The sequence below is a fragment of the Lodderomyces beijingensis genome (genome assembly GCF_963989305.1).
Source record: "Lodderomyces beijingensis strain CBS 14171 genome assembly, chromosome: 6".
Taxonomy (NCBI): Eukaryota; Fungi; Ascomycota; class Pichiomycetes; order Serinales; family Debaryomycetaceae; genus Lodderomyces; species Lodderomyces beijingensis.
Genome location: NC_089975.1, coordinates 504,308 through 526,040, shown reverse-complemented (window position 1 = coordinate 526,040; position 21,733 = coordinate 504,308). Strand labels below are relative to the sequence as shown.

General features: G+C 47.0%; 12 protein-coding genes across 12 annotated transcripts; 7 read left to right on the top strand and 5 right to left on the bottom strand. All coding sequences in view use genetic code 12, as the record gives it.

The window, feature by feature from the left end:
* Positions 1-116: 116 nt before the first annotated feature.
* On the top strand, positions 117-2,690 carry LODBEIA_P49560 (uncharacterized protein; the record flags this gene model as incomplete). The annotated part of the gene is made up of 1 exon (XM_066975234.1): positions 117-2,690. The coding sequence occupies one exon, from the start codon at positions 117-119 to the stop codon at positions 2,688-2,690; it is 2,574 nt and encodes an 857-aa protein (XP_066831894.1).
* Positions 2,691-3,178: 488 nt separating this feature from the next.
* Positions 3,179-5,171, top strand: LODBEIA_P49550 (uncharacterized protein; the record flags this gene model as incomplete). Its single annotated transcript, XM_066975233.1, has 2 exons — positions 3,179-3,291; positions 3,776-5,171. 2 exons carry the CDS (start codon positions 3,179-3,181, stop codon positions 5,169-5,171), a joined length of 1,509 nt encoding a protein of 502 aa, XP_066831893.1.
* A 199-nt stretch (positions 5,172-5,370) lies between these two features.
* Positions 5,371-5,973, bottom strand: LODBEIA_P49540 (uncharacterized protein; the record flags this gene model as incomplete). Its single annotated transcript, XM_066975232.1, has 1 exon — positions 5,371-5,973. One exon carries the CDS (start codon positions 5,971-5,973, stop codon positions 5,371-5,373), a length of 603 nt encoding a protein of 200 aa, XP_066831892.1.
* Positions 5,974-6,279: 306 nt separating this feature from the next.
* On the top strand, positions 6,280-7,077 carry LODBEIA_P49530 (uncharacterized protein; the record flags this gene model as incomplete). The annotated part of the gene is made up of 1 exon (XM_066975231.1): positions 6,280-7,077. The coding sequence occupies one exon, from the start codon at positions 6,280-6,282 to the stop codon at positions 7,075-7,077; it is 798 nt and encodes a 265-aa protein (XP_066831891.1).
* A 262-nt stretch (positions 7,078-7,339) lies between these two features.
* LODBEIA_P49520 (uncharacterized protein) lies at positions 7,340-8,527 on the top strand (the record flags this gene model as incomplete). The annotated part of the gene is made up of 1 exon (XM_066975230.1): positions 7,340-8,527. One exon carries the CDS (start codon positions 7,340-7,342, stop codon positions 8,525-8,527), a length of 1,188 nt encoding a protein of 395 aa, XP_066831890.1.
* A 239-nt stretch (positions 8,528-8,766) lies between these two features.
* Positions 8,767-9,552, top strand: LODBEIA_P49510 (mitochondrial 37S ribosomal protein uS17m; the record flags this gene model as incomplete). The annotated part of the gene is made up of 1 exon (XM_066975229.1): positions 8,767-9,552. The coding sequence occupies one exon, from the start codon at positions 8,767-8,769 to the stop codon at positions 9,550-9,552; it is 786 nt and encodes a 261-aa protein (XP_066831889.1).
* A 438-nt stretch (positions 9,553-9,990) lies between these two features.
* Positions 9,991-11,695, top strand: LODBEIA_P49500 (uncharacterized protein; the record flags this gene model as incomplete). The annotated part of the gene is made up of 2 exons (XM_066975228.1): positions 9,991-10,110; positions 10,406-11,695. The coding sequence occupies 2 exons, from the start codon at positions 9,991-9,993 to the stop codon at positions 11,693-11,695; spliced, it is 1,410 nt and encodes a 469-aa protein (XP_066831888.1).
* A 122-nt stretch (positions 11,696-11,817) lies between these two features.
* LODBEIA_P49490 (uncharacterized protein) lies at positions 11,818-13,164 on the bottom strand (the record flags this gene model as incomplete). Its single annotated transcript, XM_066975226.1, has 1 exon — positions 11,818-13,164. The coding sequence occupies one exon, from the start codon at positions 13,162-13,164 to the stop codon at positions 11,818-11,820; it is 1,347 nt and encodes a 448-aa protein (XP_066831887.1).
* Positions 13,165-13,523: 359 nt separating this feature from the next.
* Positions 13,524-14,312, bottom strand: LODBEIA_P49480 (uncharacterized protein; the record flags this gene model as incomplete). Its single annotated transcript, XM_066975225.1, has 1 exon — positions 13,524-14,312. One exon carries the CDS (start codon positions 14,310-14,312, stop codon positions 13,524-13,526), a length of 789 nt encoding a protein of 262 aa, XP_066831886.1.
* A 221-nt stretch (positions 14,313-14,533) lies between these two features.
* On the bottom strand, positions 14,534-15,979 carry LODBEIA_P49470 (uncharacterized protein; the record flags this gene model as incomplete). Its single annotated transcript, XM_066975224.1, has 2 exons — positions 14,534-15,895; positions 15,962-15,979. The coding sequence occupies 2 exons, from the start codon at positions 15,977-15,979 to the stop codon at positions 14,534-14,536; spliced, it is 1,380 nt and encodes a 459-aa protein (XP_066831885.1).
* A 915-nt stretch (positions 15,980-16,894) lies between these two features.
* LODBEIA_P49460 (uncharacterized protein) lies at positions 16,895-20,074 on the top strand (the record flags this gene model as incomplete). Its single annotated transcript, XM_066975223.1, has 1 exon — positions 16,895-20,074. One exon carries the CDS (start codon positions 16,895-16,897, stop codon positions 20,072-20,074), a length of 3,180 nt encoding a protein of 1,059 aa, XP_066831884.1.
* Positions 20,075-20,250: 176 nt separating this feature from the next.
* On the bottom strand, positions 20,251-21,522 carry LODBEIA_P49450 (uncharacterized protein; the record flags this gene model as incomplete). The annotated part of the gene is made up of 1 exon (XM_066975222.1): positions 20,251-21,522. The coding sequence occupies one exon, from the start codon at positions 21,520-21,522 to the stop codon at positions 20,251-20,253; it is 1,272 nt and encodes a 423-aa protein (XP_066831883.1).
* Positions 21,523-21,733: the final 211 nt, after the last annotated feature.

Sequence of the window (21,733 nt, the reverse complement as noted above, 5' to 3'; positions counted from 1 at the left end):
TTTGTTAGTGACCCATTCGAATTGAACTTGGAATCAGAGACGCGCCGGGTTGCTGATTACATTGATACCCATTATTAGCGGGATATATTCACTGTTTGTGTTGCTGCTGCTGCTAAATGTCGGATTTCGATAAGGGCCTCTTGACTCCCTGCCCCGTTTTACGGCCAACGGAGGAGGAGTTTTCCGACCCGATTAGGTACTTGTCGAGCAAGCCCGTGTCGGATATGGGCAAGAAGTATGGGATAGTCAAGATTGTTCCGCCCGCTAGCTGGAAGCCGAGCTTCCAGATATCGCCCAGCTTCAAGTTCCACGTGAGGCAGCAGGTGATTAGCGATTTGGGGATCAAGACCCGGTCGAGACGGTTCTTTAGAGAGTGCATCAACCGGTTCCTCAACATGAGACGGAAACGGTTGGTCAAGTTGAGCTTTAGAGTTGAAGGGCAGCGCGTTTACTACTATGATCTACACGTGTTGGTGGAGAAGTATGGCGGTGTCCAGGCGATGAATCGCTCGCTTTGGCAGCTTGTAAATAAACAGTTTGGCGTTGACGCCAAATCCAGGGCCATCGAGATGGAATATAATGTGACTATCAAGAATTATGCCAACTACCTAAAGTGCAATGACGCTGTGGAGTTGCCCGAGAGTGACGCCGATGATGGTGATGATGATGGTGATGGTGATGATGATGGCGAGGACGCTGACAATTGCTTGATTTGCGGTGTCAATGACCACCCGGAAGAGACTCTTCTCTGTGACAACTGTGACCATGCTTTCCACATGAAGTGCTTGAACCCGCCCTTGGCCCAGGTTCCAGCTACAAATTGGTACTGTGACAAGTGTCTAATCGGCACTGGAGAGTATGGGTTTGAGGAGGACCCCGAGGTGAAGTATGGCATACCGGAATTCTACCGAATGTGCCAGGAGTTTGACGAGAAATTCGCCAAGGATTACAACGATGGCAAACCGTTGACTTTAGACCAAATCGAGGCGAAATTCTGGTCTTTTGTTGACATTGAAAAGAGCGATTTGGAAGTCAAGTACGGCGCTGATATCCACAACTTGAAGCCTGGCGAGATCAGTGGGTTCCCCATGATCAACACGCCCGAGTTGGACCTCTCAAACCCTCAAACCCAGTTTTACATTAACCACCCTTACAATTTGACCAAGCTTCCGTTTGCCCGGGGATCTTTGCTCAACTACATCAACACTTCGATATCGGGCATGACGGTGCCGTGGATCTATATTGGTTCGCTTCTTTCGACATTCTGCTGGCATGTCGAAGACCACTACACGCTCTCGGCCAATTTTTGCCATTTCGGCGCCACCAAGAAATGGTATGGGATTCCCTCGCTGTATTCGAATCGGTTCGAGGAGTTGATGAGGAGGTCTGCGCCCGATTTGTTCCAAAAACAGCCGGACTTACTTCACCAGCTTACCACCTTGATGAACCCCATCCAGTTGGTTGAGAATGGCATTCCTTGTGTTTATGCTGACCAGAACCCCAATGAGTTTGTGATTACTTACCCCAAGGTGTACCACGCGGGGTTCAACTGCGGATTCAACTTTAATGAGGCTGTCAATTTTGCCATGGATGAGTGGCTTGAGTTTGGCGAGGAGTCCATCACCAACTATAAACCTATTAGGAAGGAGAATGTGTTTAACTATTACGAGTTGGTGGAGAATATCTTGAAAAAGTTTACCAGCAACACCAATGAAAATGAAGATGAGACGGAGTTGGAGTTGGAGAATTTGGATCTTGTCAGGCGGAGTATTGATATATTTGACCGGTTTTCAAAGACTCAGGAGTCTCTCTTGAGCCGTATCAGAGTGCGGAATTTCAAAGTTGAACATAAACCAAAGTACTATAAAGCTCGACGGTTTGATGTCGAGCAAGCTGGCGAAGTCACTGAAGATTATGGCAAGAAAGAGGGAGGCGATGAAGATGAGGAGGAGGAGAATTTGTGTTGTACGTGCAAGACGCATTTGGGCTTCCAGTATTGCATCTTGGGAGAAAATTACAATCTTTGCGAAGAAGTCAAGGTTGAGCGGCCAAAAGAGCTACTGCAAGTGCTGCAGCTTCCCACGCCGCACACGTCTCCCCAGGAGGAGATTGATAGGAAACTGATCAAGCCCGAGGCAAAGTCAGTTGCGCAAGACGACTCTGCAAAAGCCATGTCTCGCTTGACGTCACCGGCCAAATGCGTCATGGACGAGTACGACGAATTGATCAAGCAAGCGAAAAAGAGAAGCGTGGAAGAAGAAGAAGAAAAAAGAGAAACTCAATCGCAGAAACGGAGAAGGTCGAGCAGGCTACTGAACCTTGAAGAGCAGCAATTCCACAGAGTCGAAACAAAGCCGAAAAAGGCCAAGCGCAAGAACTTGGGCATGAGGAAATTGAACAAGCTCTTCAACATCAACTCGAGAAAGATCTGCTTGAGCTGCGTTTTGGAGAGAACAGATGTGCCTGTCGACACGGTCTTGATATACCAAAGCGAACCCGAGGCCATGAGAGAATTGTTGGACGAGTCCAAGACGAAATTGGCCCAACTGGTGCAAGGAGACTGCCGCGACTCCCAACATCCGCCTCCTATAAAGGCGGATGTTGGAGCGGAAGCTCCGCCTAGACCGTGCGAGGTTAGTGGTCAAGTCTGGCTGCCAGAACAAGGTAAGGTCCATAAGGGCAGCGTCTAGCGGCGTCTTGGTTATATCTTGTATCTTATATGTTGTATCTTGTACATTGTAAGTTGCATCTTATACGTTGTAACTTGCATATGCCGGTATTATATAAGCGGGAAACTCTCGCTTGCCCGTGGCTTCGCTCTGATTGGCTGACGCCGGCCTCTCCCTCTCCACTGCGCGGCGTGCTACCAATTGCGCGGTTTTTTTTCCTGTGCGTCGCTGCACGACCCCTCCGGCGTAAGCCAATGAGATGCCGGCACCACTCTCGCTGCGTGTATAGCGTGTCTGGTGCGGGCATAGGGCGAGAGAGACACTGTTAGTGGGCGAGAGTTTATGGAGAGAGAGAGGGTGGAAAAAAAAAAACCAAAAAAGAGACACTCTTAACTTCCAGTTGGAAACATACACCTTCTCTTTTCAGTCTGCATCAGCTTGAAAATTCAACAGCATTCTTTTCGATACTTGTTGTTGTTGACCAGAGTTAGTCGTTTCTACAATTAGCAATGGTTTTACCCAGATTGTTTAATGCTACTGCGCGTTCTGCGTTGCAAGCAGCCAGATCGCAAAGAGCTAGCTTGGCTACTGCTGCTGCTACGAAGGCCCACGGTAAGGTTAGGTATGTTGCTTCCTTTTTCAACCTTGGATTCCTTGACGGGGTCAGCATGTTGGATCAATTGAGTCACGAGCGGGGATAGAGTCGAGGTCTGCGGGAGTTGAATTGGCCATTTGACGGCAGCCTTTTTTTTTTTATGGGCAGTTTTATCTTCTTACACAGTGGGAATTGGAAACATTCCTCCACCTAGATTGAACTGAAACAAACCCTCCACCAAGTGCATGGCTGCATCTCCTCCTCCCCCCCTCCCTTTTTTTGATTTCAACAGACAGACCACGGCGTTGGTAAAGAGTTTTTGGAGGCCTTCCGAACAAAAAATTTTTGGGCCTCGGTACACGACCCCTAACCTGGCGAAAAATTTTGGCAGATTCTGGTTGGCCACCAATCAAACTCCCATCTACCAACCAACCGAAACACCAAGAGAGGAATGGGTTACCCCCACATTTCAATACTAACGTACTTTGTTTTCTTTGTTTATTTATTCTAGAGCCGTTATTGGTGCCGTTGTCGATGTCCAATTCCCAGAGGGCGACTTGCCAGCCATCTTGAATGCCTTGACTTTGAAGAACGGAGACTCCGACTTGGTTTTGGAAGTTGCCCAACACTTGGGGGAAAACACCGTTAGAGCCATTGCTATGGACGGTACTGAAGGTTTGGTGAGAGGTACCGATGTCACCGACACTGGAGCCCCCATTTCTGTCCCCGTTGGTAAAGGTACCTTGGGTAGAATCATCAATGTTACCGGAGACCCAATTGACGAAAGAGGCCCAATTGAGTGTAAAAAGAGAAACCCCATCCATGCTGAACCACCTTCATTTATTGAGCAATCGACTGCTGCCGAAGTTTTGGAGACTGGTATCAAGGTTGTCGACTTGTTGGCCCCTTATGCTAGAGGTGGTAAGATTGGATTGTTTGGTGGTGCCGGTGTCGGTAAGACCGTCTTTATCCAAGAGTTGATCAACAACATTGCCAAGGCCCACGGTGGTTTTTCGGTTTTCACCGGTGTCGGTGAGAGAACCAGAGAAGGTAACGATTTGTACCGTGAAATGAAGGAGACTGGTGTCATCAATTTGGAAGGTGAATCCAAAGTTGCCTTGGTTTTCGGACAAATGAATGAGCCACCAGGAGCTAGAGCTAGAGTTGCCTTGACCGGTTTGACCATTGCCGAGTACTTTAGAGACGAAGAGGGTCAAGATGTCTTGTTGTTCATTGACAATATTTTCAGATTCACTCAAGCTGGTTCCGAAGTGTCTGCTTTGTTGGGTCGTATTCCATCTGCCGTTGGTTACCAACCAACCTTGGCCACCGATATGGGTCTTTTGCAAGAACGTATCACCACCACCAAGAAGGGTTCCGTCACCTCCGTGCAAGCCGTTTACGTGCCAGCTGATGATTTGACCGATCCTGCCCCAGCCACAACTTTTGCCCACTTGGACGCCACCACTGTGTTGTCGAGAGGTATCTCGGAGTTGGGTATCTACCCAGCTGTCGATCCATTGGACTCCAAATCGAGATTGTTGGATGCTTCAGTTGTCGGCCAAGAGCACTACGATGTCGCTACTGGTGTCCAACAAACTTTGCAAGCCTACAAGTCCTTGCAAGATATCATTGCTATCTTGGGTATGGATGAATTGTCTGAACAAGATAAGTTGACTGTGGAGAGAGCTCGTAAGATTCAAAGATTCTTGTCGCAACCATTTGCCGTTGCCGAAGTCTTTACCGGTATCCCAGGTAAGTTGGTGAGATTGGCCGACACTGTCAAGTCATTCAAGGAGGTGTTGGAAGGTAAGTACGATGCTTACCCAGAAAATGCATTTTACATGATTGGTGGACAAGAGGACATTGTTGCCAAGGCCGAGAAGATGGCTGCTGAATCTAAATAGATCAAATTTATATTACATTTGAATTGCAGTTAAAAAAAAAAAAAAAGAAGAGAAAAGAAAAGAGAATAAACCAATACCTAGACTCTAGACTCTCTCAGCAGAGGTGTAAATCATCAATCTAAGCTCTTTACACATGCATATGTCGTAGATATATATGTGTATATATGTTTGGGCTGTTGTGTGTGTGTTGTTATCACCCTCACAAGTAATCTCCATTCTCCTGCAAAATCTTGTCGAGACAAATGTTCAACTCATGCTGCAACCTTTCATTATTCTCATCGAAAGATAACCCTCGCTGATAATCGGCTCTAGCCAACTCATAATTGCCCAAAAAGAAATTAGCAACACCTCGTCTCAAGAAATTATCAGGACTATTCATCTGCATATTCAACAACATGTCGACATCGTTATAAGCCTTCAAGTACTCCTTAGTCTTCAAATACGCATCGGTCCGACTCATCAAGAATAGCGACATCTCCTGGATTGTCCCCTGGAAGCTTTCAAAGCGGGGCCTCCTGCAAATCATCTCGAGGCCAATGCTGAACTGGCGCACGCTTTCTTCAAATTTGCCCATTTTGAAAGCTTGCACGCCGCCTTCGTAGAGTTTCTTGATCATTTTCGACATGTCCTTGTTGAAGTTTTCCGGAGTTGGTACCGGTGGCACGTCGCTGCCTTGGTTTATGTATTGTTGTGTAAGGGTGTTGAGCTGCTCAATCTCCAACTTCAATGCTGGAAATGACGAGGCCGACTCTTTTGGGAGGGATAGCTTTTTGGTCTTTGGGTCGTATGTTACCAATTCCATTTTGTATGAAGCTGAGCTTGAGCTAGAAACCTACTGGCGTTTCTGGTTCCTTTCTGTTCCCTTCTGTTCTGGTCTGGTATGGAGGTGAAAAATGTGTAGTGGTTGACGTGTGTTTTGAAGAAACGAGCGTGCACGTGCATATCACGTGACTGTTAGGCTGGCGCCGTTTCACTTCTCGATTGGGGCATTCCATTTTGCAGTCATTTTTGGTCCTTTTTTTTTTATATATAGAGAAAAACCACCCCAGTTCCATATTTCCATGACAGCTAGTGCTATAGAGTAGTCTCCCTATTGGCTTCAGCAGAGATGGGAAGCAAAGCGAAGTTTGAAACAATCTCGTTTGAAGAGAGAGTGCTATCGGATACCGTTGACTCGAGTGACACCGCCAAGGATAACAAAGTATCAGTTCGCAAACGCCGTCTGTCCAAGCACAGCAGGGAAAATAGCAGCACCAAGCCACCTCTCCAAACGCACTTTTCGCCGATAGTTGAAGAGCTCAACTTTGAATCCGGCGGTGGTGGGTCCTCGAAAAACAAACACTCGGTGTTTACCAGGATTTTGTTTCGATTTCGAAGCAAAAAGTCTGGTGAAAAAGTCGGCAAGTCCAAGCCCATACCAAACAAATGCCAAACGGTGCATGGCGTGGGTAACAACAACCACCACCACCACCACCAAAACAACAACAACAACAACGTCACTTCAGTTTCATGGGTGCGGAAATTCAGCAAAAACAGAACGGTGTCGGTTTTCCACCCATTCTCCAACTTTCACTTTGATTCGTCCTTGGATGAACTGAACGATGTTCCTTCCCCGCGACTCCTCGACTTGGCATCGCCGCCAAGCATCAAGCCCATGCGAACCATTGAGTCGGTGCAAGAGAGCGTCCACATGGTCGGCGAGAGCACAGACACCAATACGAGAGAAACAAGCTTCTTGCCCATTGATGAATGCGACGAAAACGTCAAGGGCAATTACCAATCGAGCTTGAAGGCCTTGTACGAGAATAGCTTCTTCAAGTACGGCGCGCGGCAGCCGATTGAGTACGACAACTCCCAGATCACCGACGAGACGCTAGACCCGACCAAGCTCAGCGGAATAAGCTAATGTTGGTGGCTCTGGCGGTTGTTGTTGCTGGGGTTTCCTCTGGCTGCAAAATTTGCACCCGATAAGGTGCCGTGATACAAAGAGAAAACGATTGACTCATGCGGCGCATCGTCAATTTTTCACCTCCCCCCAAATTTTTTTTTTCTTTATAGAGAGACAGAAACACCATAAGAGAAGACCATTCTCTTCCTTTCCACTTCACCAGGGCTCGTTTTTACCTCTACATTTCTAGCCAATTTCGTGAGTTTCTGTTGTTTTTCCCATGTTTGACTTGAAAGCGATTGTGCGTCCAAACATTATCAAGTTGGAGCCATACAGGTGCGCCAGGGACGACTTCAAAACGGGGATTCTCCTCGATGCAAACGAAAACACACATGGCCCCGCGTTATCTGAGCCTAGTGCGTTGGAGCTCGAGTTGGAACTCAACCGGTACCCGGACCCGCACCAGGAGGAGCTCAAGCAGCAAATTGTCGACTCCAGGAACGGCACGCCCAACATGCACGCTACAAGGAAGGTCACCGTGGAGAACTTGTGTCTTGGAGTTGGGTCAGATGAGAGTATAGACATGTTGATGCGCTGTTGTTGTGCGCCGGCAAGGGAGAAGTTGCTCGTGTGTCCGCCCACGTATGGAATGTACAGTATCTGCGCCGCCGTGAACGACGTTGAAATTGTCAAGGTGCCGTTGACAGTGCCCGATTTCCAAATCGACGTCGAGGCCATCGTGAGCAAACTCGAGAGTGAAACTGGGGTCAAGTTGATCTATTTGACCTCGCCCGGTAACCCCACGGGGAAACTCATCAGCGTGGACACGATCATCCTGCTTTTGGAAAAAGTTCAAGATGGATGGAACGGGCTCGTGGTGGTGGATGAAGCGTATATTGACTTCACTGCGCCGCCTCAGGACGGATTCAGCCAGTCGATGGCGACGTTGGTGAACCAGTACCCCAATTTGGTGGTGATGCAAACGTTGAGCAAGTCGTTTGGACTCGCGGGGATACGGTTGGGCGTCACGTTTTGCAACGCGCAGTTGAGCAAGATCTTGAACTCGGTCAAGTACCCCTACAACATCTCGTCCTTGACCTCTGACGTTGCGCTCAAGGCCACTTCACCACGGGGTATTGCAGTTATGCAGCGATACGTCAAGAGCATCAACGAGCAGCGCGACCTCGTGTTGGCGAAAATCCTCGCGTTGGAATACGTGGGCAGAAATCTCGGTGGGTTGGACTCGAACTTCATCTTGGTTGAGATATTGGACAAGGAGAAGAAACCTTCGAACGAGGTTGCTTTGAAATTGTACAATACTTTGGCGGTGGACAACGCCGTGGTGGTGAGATTCAGAGGCAATGAGCTTAACTGTACTGGAGGCTTACGAATCTCGATTGGGACTACAGAAGAGAACCAGGTCATGCTTAGCAAACTCGAGCGTGTTTTACTAGAATTGAACAAGTAGATACTTCAATTTTGGAGTGGAATAAATGCTATGGATATTTGTAAATTGACCTCTTGCTCGGTATAAGTTAAAGCAGATAGTGTGTGTGTAATTATCGTGTGCGTTTCACCAATTTCGACAAGGACAAAATTTTTCAGTATGAAACAACCCACGTCCAACCAGATAGCACCACCAACCAGGACCAAACACAGGAGCATCTAAGCTAAGCATAAACAAAGATAAGTCAGGAGTGCATTAAGATGGCCAGGCAGAACTTTGTAGGGTTGGTTGTCTCGCAGGGCCGAGCAAACAAGACGGTCAAAGTGCGGGTACAGGGCAAAGTCTACGACCGAAGAGTAGACAAGGAGATCATCAGACGTAAGGATTTCCTCGTGCATGACGAAGGCAACATATGCAAAGAAGGAGACATTGTGCGAATTGAAAGTATCCCCAAAGTGTCCAAACGCAAGGCGTTTGCCATTGCCGAGATCAAAGTCAATCGAGGCCAACAGTTTGCCCAATACGAGGAGTTGGCGAGACGAAGAAGCAAGCAGGAGCACGAGCAGGAAGCGAGGAAATTTCTTGAGGACAGACAAAAATTCCAGAGCTTGATTACGCAGTTGGACGACTTGAAGCGACTCGACGAGTTGAGCCATCTCATTACGAAGAACATTGAAACTGAACAAGAAGCACACGCGGCAGGCGAAACGGCGCCCAGCGTTGACAATAGCTTCCTCTTGAACGAAGTCAATGCCATCAAGGCCAAATACCAAATCCAGGCGTGGCCCTCGACGGAGCCCATCCTCGACATCGAGCTCAACCAGCCTGTATACCAAACCGAAATCGAAAAAAGGGTATACCACATGAAACACATCTTGCGTGAATTGATGGAGAACCCCAGCTATGCCGCGCGGAAAATCGAAATAATCCAAGACAAGCTCGGGAAGGAGAAACGGATTGAGGATTTGAAGCCTGCTGTTCAGAAGAATATCATGAGAAGTTGGCTCTTGAAGGAGAAGAACGAGTGTCCCGTGCCCTTCCCTTGATGCTCATAAACACATCCATATATATACTGAACTGTAAATAACCAACACTGCATGTGTGAATAGATTCAATAATCAACAAAAGATATCGGGCAAACACTAGCTTCGAGACAGTTTATACCAGCTGGCTGCCCTGCTTTGACCCATCTCTCTCCGTCTTTCTCTGTCCCTCAGGACATTTCCCGCTGGAGAGATCAGATCGCCATGGTGGTGGGATTTTGTGTCGCTGCGACCGTGCAACACTTCTTTTTTTTTTTTCTTTTTTTTTTGCAGCTAATCTCTGATCTCGAATATCAAAAAAGACCATCCCCAAAAACACCCAAAATTCGAGTTAAAACCACCTAAAAAACTGATATCAAACCCTGTCACTTCTCCCATCGGCCCCAGTGACTTTTTCAATTTTTTTTTTACCACAGAAAACAACAAAAATATATATATACAATGATGACGATGATGATACTATTTGTGGTTGCTGTAGAGTTCATCGGGGCCATTCTCGCCAATGTACATCCCATAACAATTCACGGACATTACTTCGTCAACAGCGTCACGAAAGAGCCAGTATGTAGTGTTGTGTTTTTTTTTTTTTGCTTTGCTTTGCTTTGCTTTGCTTTGTTCCTCCGGGAGGTGGTGTGTGTAACTTTTTAGATACTAACAGTGCTAGTTTTACATAAAAGGAATAGATTACCAACCGGGAGGTTCTTCAGCGGTCTCCAGTCTGAAAGACCCGTTGTCGGACCCCGTGCAGTGTGCAAGGGACATTATTCTATTTCAACAGTTGGGTATAAACGTAAGTGTCAAAAACGAAATCACCATTTTTCCATCTCAAGACTTACTAACTTCAATACTGTTATAGACGGTCAGAATATACTCGGTGAATGCAGATTTGGACCACGATAAATGCATGACCATGTTGGCGGCAGCAGGAATATACTTGGTCCTCGACGTCAATTCGCCCTTGCCGAACCATCATTTAAACAGGTACGAGCCGTGGTCGAGTTATAACTTATTCTATTTCGAAAACATCTTCAAAGTCGTCCAGCTGTTTTCCACCTACAACAACACCTTGGGTTTTCTCGCGGGCAACGAAATTATCAATGACCCAATCTCGGCTGCTGTTGCGGGACCTTTTATAAAAGCCGTGATTAGAGACGTCAAGACCTACATCAATAGCAACGCGCCAAGACCTGTCCCCGTGGGATACTCGGCTGCCGACGATTTGAACTATCGCATGCCCTTGGCGCGCTATTTGGAGTGCGCCAACGACAATCCGTTGGAGAGTGTCGACTTTTACGGCGTCAATTCCTACCAGTGGTGCGGCGACCAAACGTTCTACAGCAGCGGGTACAATATCTTGGTCAATGATTACAAAGGATACACCAAGCCCATCTTCTTTTCCGAGTACGGATGCAACGAGGTCTTGCCTCGCAACTTTGACGAGGTCACCGTCTTGTATACAAACAACATGATTGACGTGTTCAGCGGCGGCTTGGTTTATGAGTTTACCCAGGAGCCCAACAATTTCGGTCTCGTTGCTATCCAGCCCAACGGCGACGTCAAGATCTTGCGCGATTTCTTGCAATTGCAGCTGAAGTTCGACACCTTACCGGAGTTGGACTATACGTTCATTGTCCAGTCAATGAAGGATAACGCCAGGGACATCCAGGTCAGAATCAAGCAGTTCAAAACGCCAATCCCCAAATGCGAGTCGACGTACCCGAATTTGGACATCTCCACGGGGGTGCCGCCCTCTGTCGTTGATACCATGATTGAAACGGGAGTAGATGTAAGACAGGGCAGCTTTGTCAAATTGTCGAGCGAGGACTTGAAAACGGACGCCAGGTTCTACCACCCATCGGGCGAAGTCATGGACATTGATTATGAAATCGACGTGGTGGTGGATTTCGAGTTGGACGATGGCCAGCCCGCCACCGACCAGAGCACTTCATTCCCCAAAGCGAAAGGAGTGGAAAGGCACAAGGAGCTGAGCAAGCGCATTGGCGCAGGCGGCGGAAATCCAGGCAAGGACAGGTCCAAGGACACAATAGGAAACTTCCATGTCGGGTCGAACAACACATTAGTCAATGTAGTTCATAAAGTCACGGATTCCGTTAAACAGTGGTACTCCAACGTCTTCAACCCGTGATTGCAACTGTGATAGTAGTAGAACCATAAACAAAAAAAGGGGAAAAACAACAAAAATAAAAAATAAAAAGCTTGCTTGTAAAACAAAAAAAAAACAGATTCACTTATACTTGTACTTCTCTTCTAGTTGTGTTTTGACACTGTGTATAATGGAATACCTTTGTACAGTTCAATTCGAAGCGAGTTGTTGTGAAACTCCAAGGGAGACAAAAAGTGTTCCCATTCTTGGCTGGTCAAGGTTTCAATCGCCTTGTCCCGCAGCTGCTCTTTGAAACCACAATTTTTGCACGTTTGGATCTTGACGGGAGTCCTTTTAAGCACAATGACAAGGTTGGCCATGTTCGACACGTATTTGATAAACGTCTCGAAATTATTGGTTGGTGGCTCAATCCACGAGTCGCGGTTCTGGCTATGGACATCCTCATGTTGCAAATAGGTGAACAAGCCAAAATCCGTTAGCACAAGGGTCGACAAGCGAGCATACCCGCCCTCGCGGGAGCACAATAAGCGGAAAAAAGGGTTGTACCGAGTAAAATTAAACTCCTTGCCCGTGTAGAACATGCTCGAGGAAAGATCAATGGTCAACGTGTTCAACTTCTGAGCGTCGAGCTTGACGAGGTCAATCAAGGACAACTCTTTTGAGCTCGGCATTCGAAGCAACTCCAACGCAGCCACGTCTTTGAAAGCAGAGCTCGACGGCCGCGAGCTTGTCGACAGATACGAACACGAGTCAAACGTGACTTTATTGATGGCAATGTCCAAGTTTATTGGGTTTGTTATAATGAAATTGACAAGCACGAGCTCGTTGATCACGTCAAAGTACTTGCAAACAAGCGACAAGTGGACGTCTCGTAGCGGTATCGACCAGCCAGTTTGAGATTTGAGCACCAACTTGTTTAGTCGTCTCTTTGTCTTTGTGATTTTCTTCTTGAAAATGCTGGCGTGTCTGGCCTTGAGCTCCCCGGGGAATGCAAACTCGGGCGCAATCTCGGTGAACTCAAGACACTGCAACCCATAGGAGTGGGCAAATAGCGTGCCCAACGACTTGATGAACTCGGAGTAGCTTAAGCTATCAGTGAGTCTCGTGTTTGACTCGACAGCGTAACTGCCGGCAATCTTGGTCTTGTACTTGGATGAATCTGGTACTTGCGGATTCACAAACCGCACCGTCTGCAAGTAGTTGATCTTGTTGCTGGTATCGTGGCTCAAATGCTGGCCCGTGAACCGGAAGAATCCCGATGGGGACTTGAACTCGGCCGAGTTGTAGAGAAAGTTCTTGCATATGATGCCGTGGAACCTGTGGCACGTGAGCGCCAACGCAAGCAAATTCCTGGTGTCGTCGGCAACGATCTCCACTATCCGAGTCAAGATCTCCGTGGGGAGCGAATGAAGATGGGCATTGGGGTACTCGACTGTTTTCCTTCGACCTGCGGGCCTCCCCTTTCTGCCAATTAGTTGATAATTCCGCATAAATTCAGATGGCCCCACTCCCTCTAAGTCTCTCTCAGCGTTGGCATCAGGACCTCAACAAGAACAAAGAAGAAGAAGATGCCACTGTTCAAGATCTCATATCAGATGCTGATGCAACATTCAGCGCCAACAATTCCAACAACCGCAAGGGCGGCAGTCCCACCAGCTCATTGAAGGAGAAAAAAGAGTGGCTCATTCGCATCGCAATCCCCAATCGGGAAATGGCCGCCTCGCCACGAGATTTCACCACACACCCTCAACAGCCAAAGGGTTAAAGGGCCAAAGGGTTAAAGGGCCAAAGGGTCTATCAAGAGAAGGTCTAGTAAGAAGGGGGCTATTTCATTCATACAGACGGGTAATTATACACCGACTCCTTTCCGGTACTTGGGCTTCAATTCTTCATACGCCAGTCGTAGCTGCACGAACCCCAAGTGGATCTTGCCCACGAAATGGTCAGCTAGTCTTCGATCATTGTCCAATCGGGACAAGTAGGCGCCGCATCCGTCGCACACCTGTAGTTTCTGCTGCGAAGTCTGCCCGACATTGTCAATGATGTTTCTGGCCTGTTTACTAGCCTCGTCTCGCGCTTGGCATTTCTCATCGAGCTTGATTGACAAATCAATGATTCTCAAGATGTGGTCGCTCTGGTGTTTCGCCAGCTCCTTCTCCAGCAATTCTTCACGCGTGCTTTTCGTCTTCTTCTTCTTCTTCACCAAGTAGTCCAACTCCTGGATCATGAGCCCGATCTCAACATCCAAGTTGTCCAAGTCGGCACTAACTTTCGAGATCTTTTCTTTTTCCTCGGGGGTATGTTCTAGTCGCTGCTGCGCAATGGCAATGGTGCGATCTAGGTCGTAGACATACGACTCAAGCACCTCGAAATACTCGTGCTCCATCTCTGGGTACAGCTTGCCGAGCTTCTTTGTCTTGTACTCGTACTCGAGCTTGTATTTGTGCATGTGGAGGTTGGGGCACTTGCCCATGTCTGATTTGGTGCCCACGAACAAATCGTGGGGGCAGATGCCGACGATGAAGGCCTTGCACACTCCCGGCGCGGTCATCCCGGGGTCGTTATAGTGTCGTATGGAGCTCAGCGAGAGCTGCTTCCCCATGAGCTTCTCTATCAGTTTCCGCTGCTCTTCTGCCATTGTCCTGGTTAAAACCCCGTTGCGTTGTGGGGGGGATCTGATGGTGGTTCGTGAGAGTCGATATGGGGATTGTTTCTCAGTTAACCTTTTTTCTTTCTTTCTTTCAGAGAGGATCCGGAGTCACTTGAACAAACACCTTTCGGTTTTTTACTCTATACTTCACAAGAGTTTCAGCTTCATTTATATATGAATATATGTATATACGGTCTTCAGGTACGGGTCTACTCTTGTTTATCCAGTTTGACCACCACAGGCTCATCTTCGGTGTCGTCTCTACCAATCTTTTCTCTCGACACGTATCCCAAAGCACTCAATCTCTCTGGTAAAATCGGATGCGAGTAGTGGAAGGAGGAGTACAACCAGTCGGCGTTCATACTGGACAAGTTCTTGTTGGACAATTTGATCAAGGATCTGCTCAACTCCTCCGAATAGCCGCAGTCGAATGCAAACTTGTCCGCGTCGTACTCGTGCTTTCTCGACAACAAGTTCTGGGCAAAAGTCAAGATGCATTCCAAAGGCTGCAAGATGTCGCTAAACAACATAAAGCTGATCAAGATTGGTTGCTCCTTGTAGAAGCCAAACGAGTGGAGCAAGGACCGATTGTGCATAAATGCGCCAAAGAGCGAGAAAATCAAGAACAAGTGGAGTTGCTGCATGACAATCATCTTGGGGATATGGTTCAATTTCCAGTGTCCAATCTCGTGGGCCAACACAGCCACGGTTTCCTCGGTGGTGTTGTGTTCAATCAAAGTATCAAACAAGACAATTTGCTTGCTCCAGGGCAAACCGGTAAAGTAAGCATTTGAGTGCGACGAGCGTTTAGAGCCATCGATGACTTGCAATTTCTTCAATGGGAACTTTTGCGACGAGGCCAAATTCTCGATAGCCGTCTTTAACTCGCCATCTTCCAACGGGGTGAATTTGTTGAACAAGGGCATGATCAATGTGGGCACGATTGTCATGGCAATCAACATAATCACCAAAAGGAAGCCCATCAAGTAGAAAATAAACGAGTCGCCAAAATAGTCAATGATTTTCAAGAAACCAGCAAGCACGGGCGATCCAAGCACAATGGAAAGAGCAATTGACTTCAACTTGTCAGAGACCCAAATGGCCACAGTTTGCTTGTTGAAGCCGTATTTCTCCTCCAAGACAAAGTGGCTGTAATAGCTAAGCGGCAACCCCACGATTGTTGACAAGATCTGGCTGGTGAAGACGAAAATAATCGATTGGGTAATGACGCCGCCCATGAGTTTCGGCAATAAGAACCCAGCCGCGCGCATTATGGAGTCGCTCCAGCCCCACAACTTGGGCAACAAGTTGAACTGGTAGATTGCGAGGTTCTCCAATAGTCCCACGGTGGAGGAAAACATGGAAAACTTGGCCTTGGATCTCGAGTATTTTTGAGACTTGTCAAACGTCTCTTGCTTGACCTCGGCCTTGATCGACGCGGGCGGAGCCTTGTTCTTTAGCACCTGGTACTGTCTGTACTCAAGATAGGTTTCAAACACATACTGGCCAACGGTGAAGCCAATGATGACTTGTTTCCAGTTGATCTTTGGGTTGTCGAGAAAGGACAACGTCTGCTAACTGTTAGTAACTAGCCCAATAAAAACCCTTTTTTTTTGCATGAAAATGGAAACACTTACATCTGAAATTGAAACCATGATGCCCGATGGTGGTTCAAGGGGTAATGGGCAATGTGTGGGTGAGTATATGAGGGTTGTGTGTGAGTTGGATGAGTTGGTTGAAACTTTTCAATCAACTTTCCAAACGACTCGGTGTTTTTTTTCACTCACTTTTTTGCCTCCTCCTGACAAGGACCCTACACATGAACAAGAGGCACCAACGCCACCACTCGTACCCTATCCCTGATCCGGTCTTCTTGCTGGCAGCAGCATCCATCTCTTTAGTCCGGAGCCACTACAAGGCCTATCGACAACAAAGAAAAGTTGGAGAAACCCCCCACTGATTTGCGTGGAAGTTGAAAGCTAAGGTAAGTATCCACCACTCAAAGAGACAACTTGATGACGACCCCTGTCGTTTCTCTCTATATTCACCGCCGTATTACCAAACCGGCAAATCTTCAGTAGCACATCCTCCCCTCGAAGCGTCCATAAGCTTCAGTTGCAACCGCCACCACGGACAGTGTAAGAAAGTGGCCGGTTTCAACAGTGTGGTTTGATGATTCTTGCAACCAAAATAACCAAAACAACTAGAGAAAAAACTAACAATCGCATTATAGACACGTACATCTCTCAACCAACGCGTACATCAGAACCAACAACCTCTAGACCACTGGGAGAGAGAGAGGATCGAAGGAGGAAAGAACCATATATCTATATAGAATATCCAGCTGACATTTACTTCTAGCATACAGTGATAGATTTTTTTTTGGGGGTCTGGGAGAACCTCACGTATCAATCTTTATCAGTCAATCAAACCGGCAAAAAGTTTGGAACGGCATCAATATTCCAACAAGAGTTTACTTGCCAGTTTTCTGCTTTTTTTTGTTTACTTCTTGTACATGACACATTAGTTGATTGCTAGTTTACTGTAAACCTGCCCACGATAAGAACCAGATGAGTGCGTCTGTTGCTGATTTTTCTGCGTTCAAACGAAGGAAAGCGGAGATTCCTGACGGAGTCGAAACAATCGACTTGAGCTCCGACGAGGAGGAGCTGAAAAGAAGCCAGGGGGGTGGAAAGGTAAGAGGTGATGCTGGAGACAAAAACAACGACGACGGCCACGAAGGTGATAACAACGACGACGACGACGATCTAATGATACTTGACCTGCATCAAGTGTCAAATATCTCATTCAAACCTACTCATTTCTCGCGATTTGCGTATTCTCAACCAGATCCACTGAATTTGACAGATAGATATAGGTTGTCGCAGGCTTATACACCCAGGCCTGGAGGTTCGTCGTTTTCGGGTTCAACGGGGTTGGCGTTTGTGCAGCCCAACAGGAAAATCCCTACCCAACTTTCATTCAACTCAGCAACGCCACTGGTGTCGTCCAATCCTGTCATCTATACACCATCAGCACCACAAGCGCTGAGCCTGAACCTGCATCCACTCCCGATACTGGAACCTAGCCCGCTAGCTATGCCCGGCGCTTGGAACACACCGGCGCCTGTTCCTCATGCTGACCAAGACCTTGGTGGTATCACTCGAGACGAGCTAGAACAGCGCGCAGAGTTGAAACTCGCCGAAATCAAGACCTTGACCGAATCCAGAAACAACATAACCAGGCAAATGCAATCCCACCAGGCTCAATACGAAATGTTTTCGCGGATTAGCCGCAAACTACAGACAGAATTGAGCCAAGCCAACTCGATGGGAGACCACGGCCTGGTTTTCCGCATTCGAAGGCAAATTGGTAAAGCGCAGCGTCTAATGGACGCTCCCCGGCAGCTCGTCAACAATCTCCAAAAGCAATTGAACAAGATGGAAGACAAAATCGGCATCCGCAAAAGGGAGATTGAAGCATTTAATGCCAAAATCAGAGGCTTGGGACATTCTCTTAACGCGTCATTCAACCCATACGAAGCACAGATCTCCAGGGATTTTCAACAGCAACACTCAAGTTTCAATTCAAATCACGCTGGCGCGGGAGATGCAGATTTCGATTTGCAAAATCTACTAGATAATATACGACCCGATGAAATAACAGAGGAAGGGCTTGCCAATACCCCACAGGAAATGTCAGTAAACCTTTTGAAACACCAGCGCATAGGATTGACGTGGTTGAAAAGAATGGAGGAGTCCAAAAGCAAAGGAGGAATATTGGCCGATGACATGGGTTTGGGGAAAACCATTCAGACTCTTGCCTTGATTATTGCCAACCGGTCACAAGACGCGGGGGTCAAGACGACGTTGATTGTTGCGCCTGTTTCGTTGTTGAGGCAGTGGGCAGCGGAAATCGATTCTAAAACAAAGCCGCTGTTTCATATCGAGGTGGGGATTTTCCACGGCGAGGAGAAGAAAAACATGGCCTCGTTTGCATCGATGAAAAAATATGACGTTGTGCTTACCTCGTACGGAACTTTAGCCTCGGAATTTAAAAGGCACTTTAGCAAAGAACTTCGCGAAAATAAGGATAGAGGAAAGACGTTCTTGCCCAGGCCCGATACTGGTGGCGAAAGCTACACATCGCCATTCTTTGGACGAAACTCCCAATTCCATCGCGTGGTGCTCGATGAGGCCCAGAACATCAAGAATAAGTTTGCCATTGCTTCCAAGGCAGTCATTTATCTCAAGAGCGAATATCGATTTTGCTTATCTGGAACACCGATGCAGAACAACATTGACGAGTTGTTCCCCATCATCCGTTTTTTGAAAATCCGCCCCTACTGCATCGAAGAAAAGTTCCGTGCCGATATCGCCATTCCTGTTAAATCAAAGTCGGAATATTACGATGAGATGGATAAAAGCAACAGTATGAGGAAGTTGAGGGCCTTGTTGAGCTCGATTTTGTTACGAAGAAACAAAAACTCGTTGATTGATGGCCAGCCGATCCTTCAACTACCTGAGAAGCACATCATTAGCGACTATGTCGAATTGAAAGGCGAAGAATTGGACTATTATAAACAAGTTGAACTAGGCGTGCAAAAATTGGCAAGGAAGATCCTTGGCACCTCGCAACACCTGAGCGTTCTCACGCTTTTGCTTCGCCTAAGACAAGCTTGTTGCCACTCGTACTTGGTGGAGATTGGAGAAACCAAGGCAAGGGAGAAGAGCAGCAAAGAAGAAGAAGAAGGAGGAGGAGGAGGAGGTTTTTGGCTGCAAAACGATTGGAGAAAGCAGTTGCGCACCATTTGCGAATTGCCCGAGACCATCACCAATGAGGTCAAAGCTAGGGTGACTTCTGAGGAATCTCAGTTCTCGTGTCCTGTTTGTTACGATGCCGTGGATGAATCCAGCAAATTGGCGATATTCGCCGAGTGTGGACACAGAATATGTCAAGCATGCGTCAACACATTCTTTGACAACACCTTGGTCGAGGAAGAAAAGTCCACTTCTAGACTTGGCCAGTGTATCGAGTGCAGGAAAAATGTGCGAGAAGCCAATGTTTGCGACTATGCCATTTTCCACCGGCTTTACATCGACGGGTTGGATGTTGCTGAAGTGGAACGGTTGTGTGCAAGTCAATATAGCAAGACTCTGCTAACCAACCTTTCAATCATCAAGCAGCTAACTGCTCGTGATCAAGGGTTTGAGCCCTCTGCCAAGATTGAAAAAGCCGTGGAGTTGATCACGCAAATTCAAGAAGCAAACCCGGGGCAAAAAATCATCATATTCTCGCAATTCACCACGCTCTTTGATCTTATGAGGTTGGTGTTGGACCACCAACTGATCCGCCATTTGCGATACGACGGATCCTTGTCTGTCGAGGCAAAGAATGCCGTCATAAAGCAGTTTTATCAGACTGATAAAGATGTCCTTTTGTTATCCCTACGTGCTGGTAACGTGGGGTTGACATTGACATGTGCCAACCATGTCATTATCATGGACCCATTCTGGAACCCATTTGTCGAGGAGCAAGCTATGGATAGAGCTCATCGTATCGGGCAACAGAGGGAAGTTCATGTGCACCGAGTGTTGATTGCCAACACGGTGGAAAGTAGAATTGTGCAACTTCAAGAAGCAAAGAAGGAATTGATTGGCGACGCCTTGAATGAGAATGAAATGAAGTCCATTTCCAAATTGGGCAGGAGAGAGCTTGGTTTCTTGTTTGGCTTGAACGGGTTGCGTTAGTAAGGAGAGAGGGAGAGGGAGAGAGGAGACAAGAGGGTGGTTGAGTGTATGTGTGTTTTTTTTTTTCTTAGAACAGGGACCATTGTGTGGACAACTATTTATTTATAAACGTATATATATAAGCTTATATCTTTTTTGGATTATAATTTTGCATTAGATTTGGTTTTGACTATTACTTACCGGTGTTTTTTCACTTTTGACATGTTCTCTACCCATTCCTTTTCTGTAAAGATTTCATTTTTATAGCAAAGCTGAAGCAAAAAAATTGGCTCAAATTCGAATTGGAAACTAGATAGCGACTTGCTCAAGTAGATCAACTGGAGTAGTAAACCATCGATTGAGTTTTTCAACTCCATCTCCGATTCAATCGAACCGTGCTGCTGCTGTTGTTGTTGTTGCGACTTGATTGCCGGGAGGTATTTGATAAACTCGCGGCACAAGTTCTCACCCAAGGTGGTGATGAACTGGTTCAAAAGCAACAAATTCTCCTCTTCTTTGAAAATGGTATGGTACATGGACAACGCGGCGTAAACGTGTTCCCGGTAAATCTCCACGTACCGCTTCAAATAGGTCAATTTGTTAAACTTTAAAATCGGCGTCAAGCTCGAGATTTCGTCGAGGATAAACTTGAACCGACTATTCAAGTAGATGCGTTGTAGCGACTTGTCGTCTACACTCTCCAATTTATTCAAGATTTGGAATATCTTGAGGATATGGTTTTGCCTGAGGTCAGTATTGAGGAGCTTTATGAGCCCCTTTAGCATCACTTGCAACTCGGCTTGGACTTGGATCGATATCGCTTTGAAAATCTGCAATTTGGGGAATCTGATGGTGAGCGACTTGGCAAAGATGGAAATATCTAGACTCTCCTGGTAATTGCCTTGTAGTATACATAGCTTGCATAGAGTGGGAAGCTCGAGTATATCCAATACGGAGTCCATGTTGCTCAAAATCATGTTTCCCTGTTTGATCAGATCGAGTAGACGTTGATGCAGTTGCTGGGTTTTATCATGGTGGTTTTGGTTCTGGCGGTGGTGGTGATGGTTACGATTATGATGTACGGAGGGGGCTGAATCGAGATTTTTGAGTATGGAGTCTATGCATTGCTGGTATTCAGTAGCGAACTTGCGTTGAACTTCGTCCAAGTCGCTGTTCACGTCGAGGATAAGGTCTCGATTTGCATTTGCGAGCGAGCTTAGCTGTAGGCTTATGTTGTGTCTTGCCGAGTCCAATTCTGCAATCTCTTCAACTATCGTGCGGGTCGGCCTCTTTGGTGTTGTTGTTGTAGTGGTAGTGAATGCATCTGTTGAGAGGAGCTCATCATTGACGAGTAGATCTTGGAGGTATTTGCTTGCCGCCTTGTAGAATTCTGGGTCTGAATCGAGCTGGGTCCGGTAGCTTTGGTCCAAATCTGTTTTCAATGTATCTAGAAGTATCAGCGACGTCATATAATGCTAGGTATCTTTGCCGTGGTGGTGGTATGTGTGTTTCTTGATAATTTTGATGTCTTTGGCTGTGGATGTGAAATGATGATGTGTACACGACAAGGCTGAAGTTCAGTATCGCTACAATTTCTCCAACATCGGCTCCAACAAACAGCAACGCTAGTTGAAGCCATTAACCAATCGATCACACTGGCGTCTTCCCATTCTATATAGG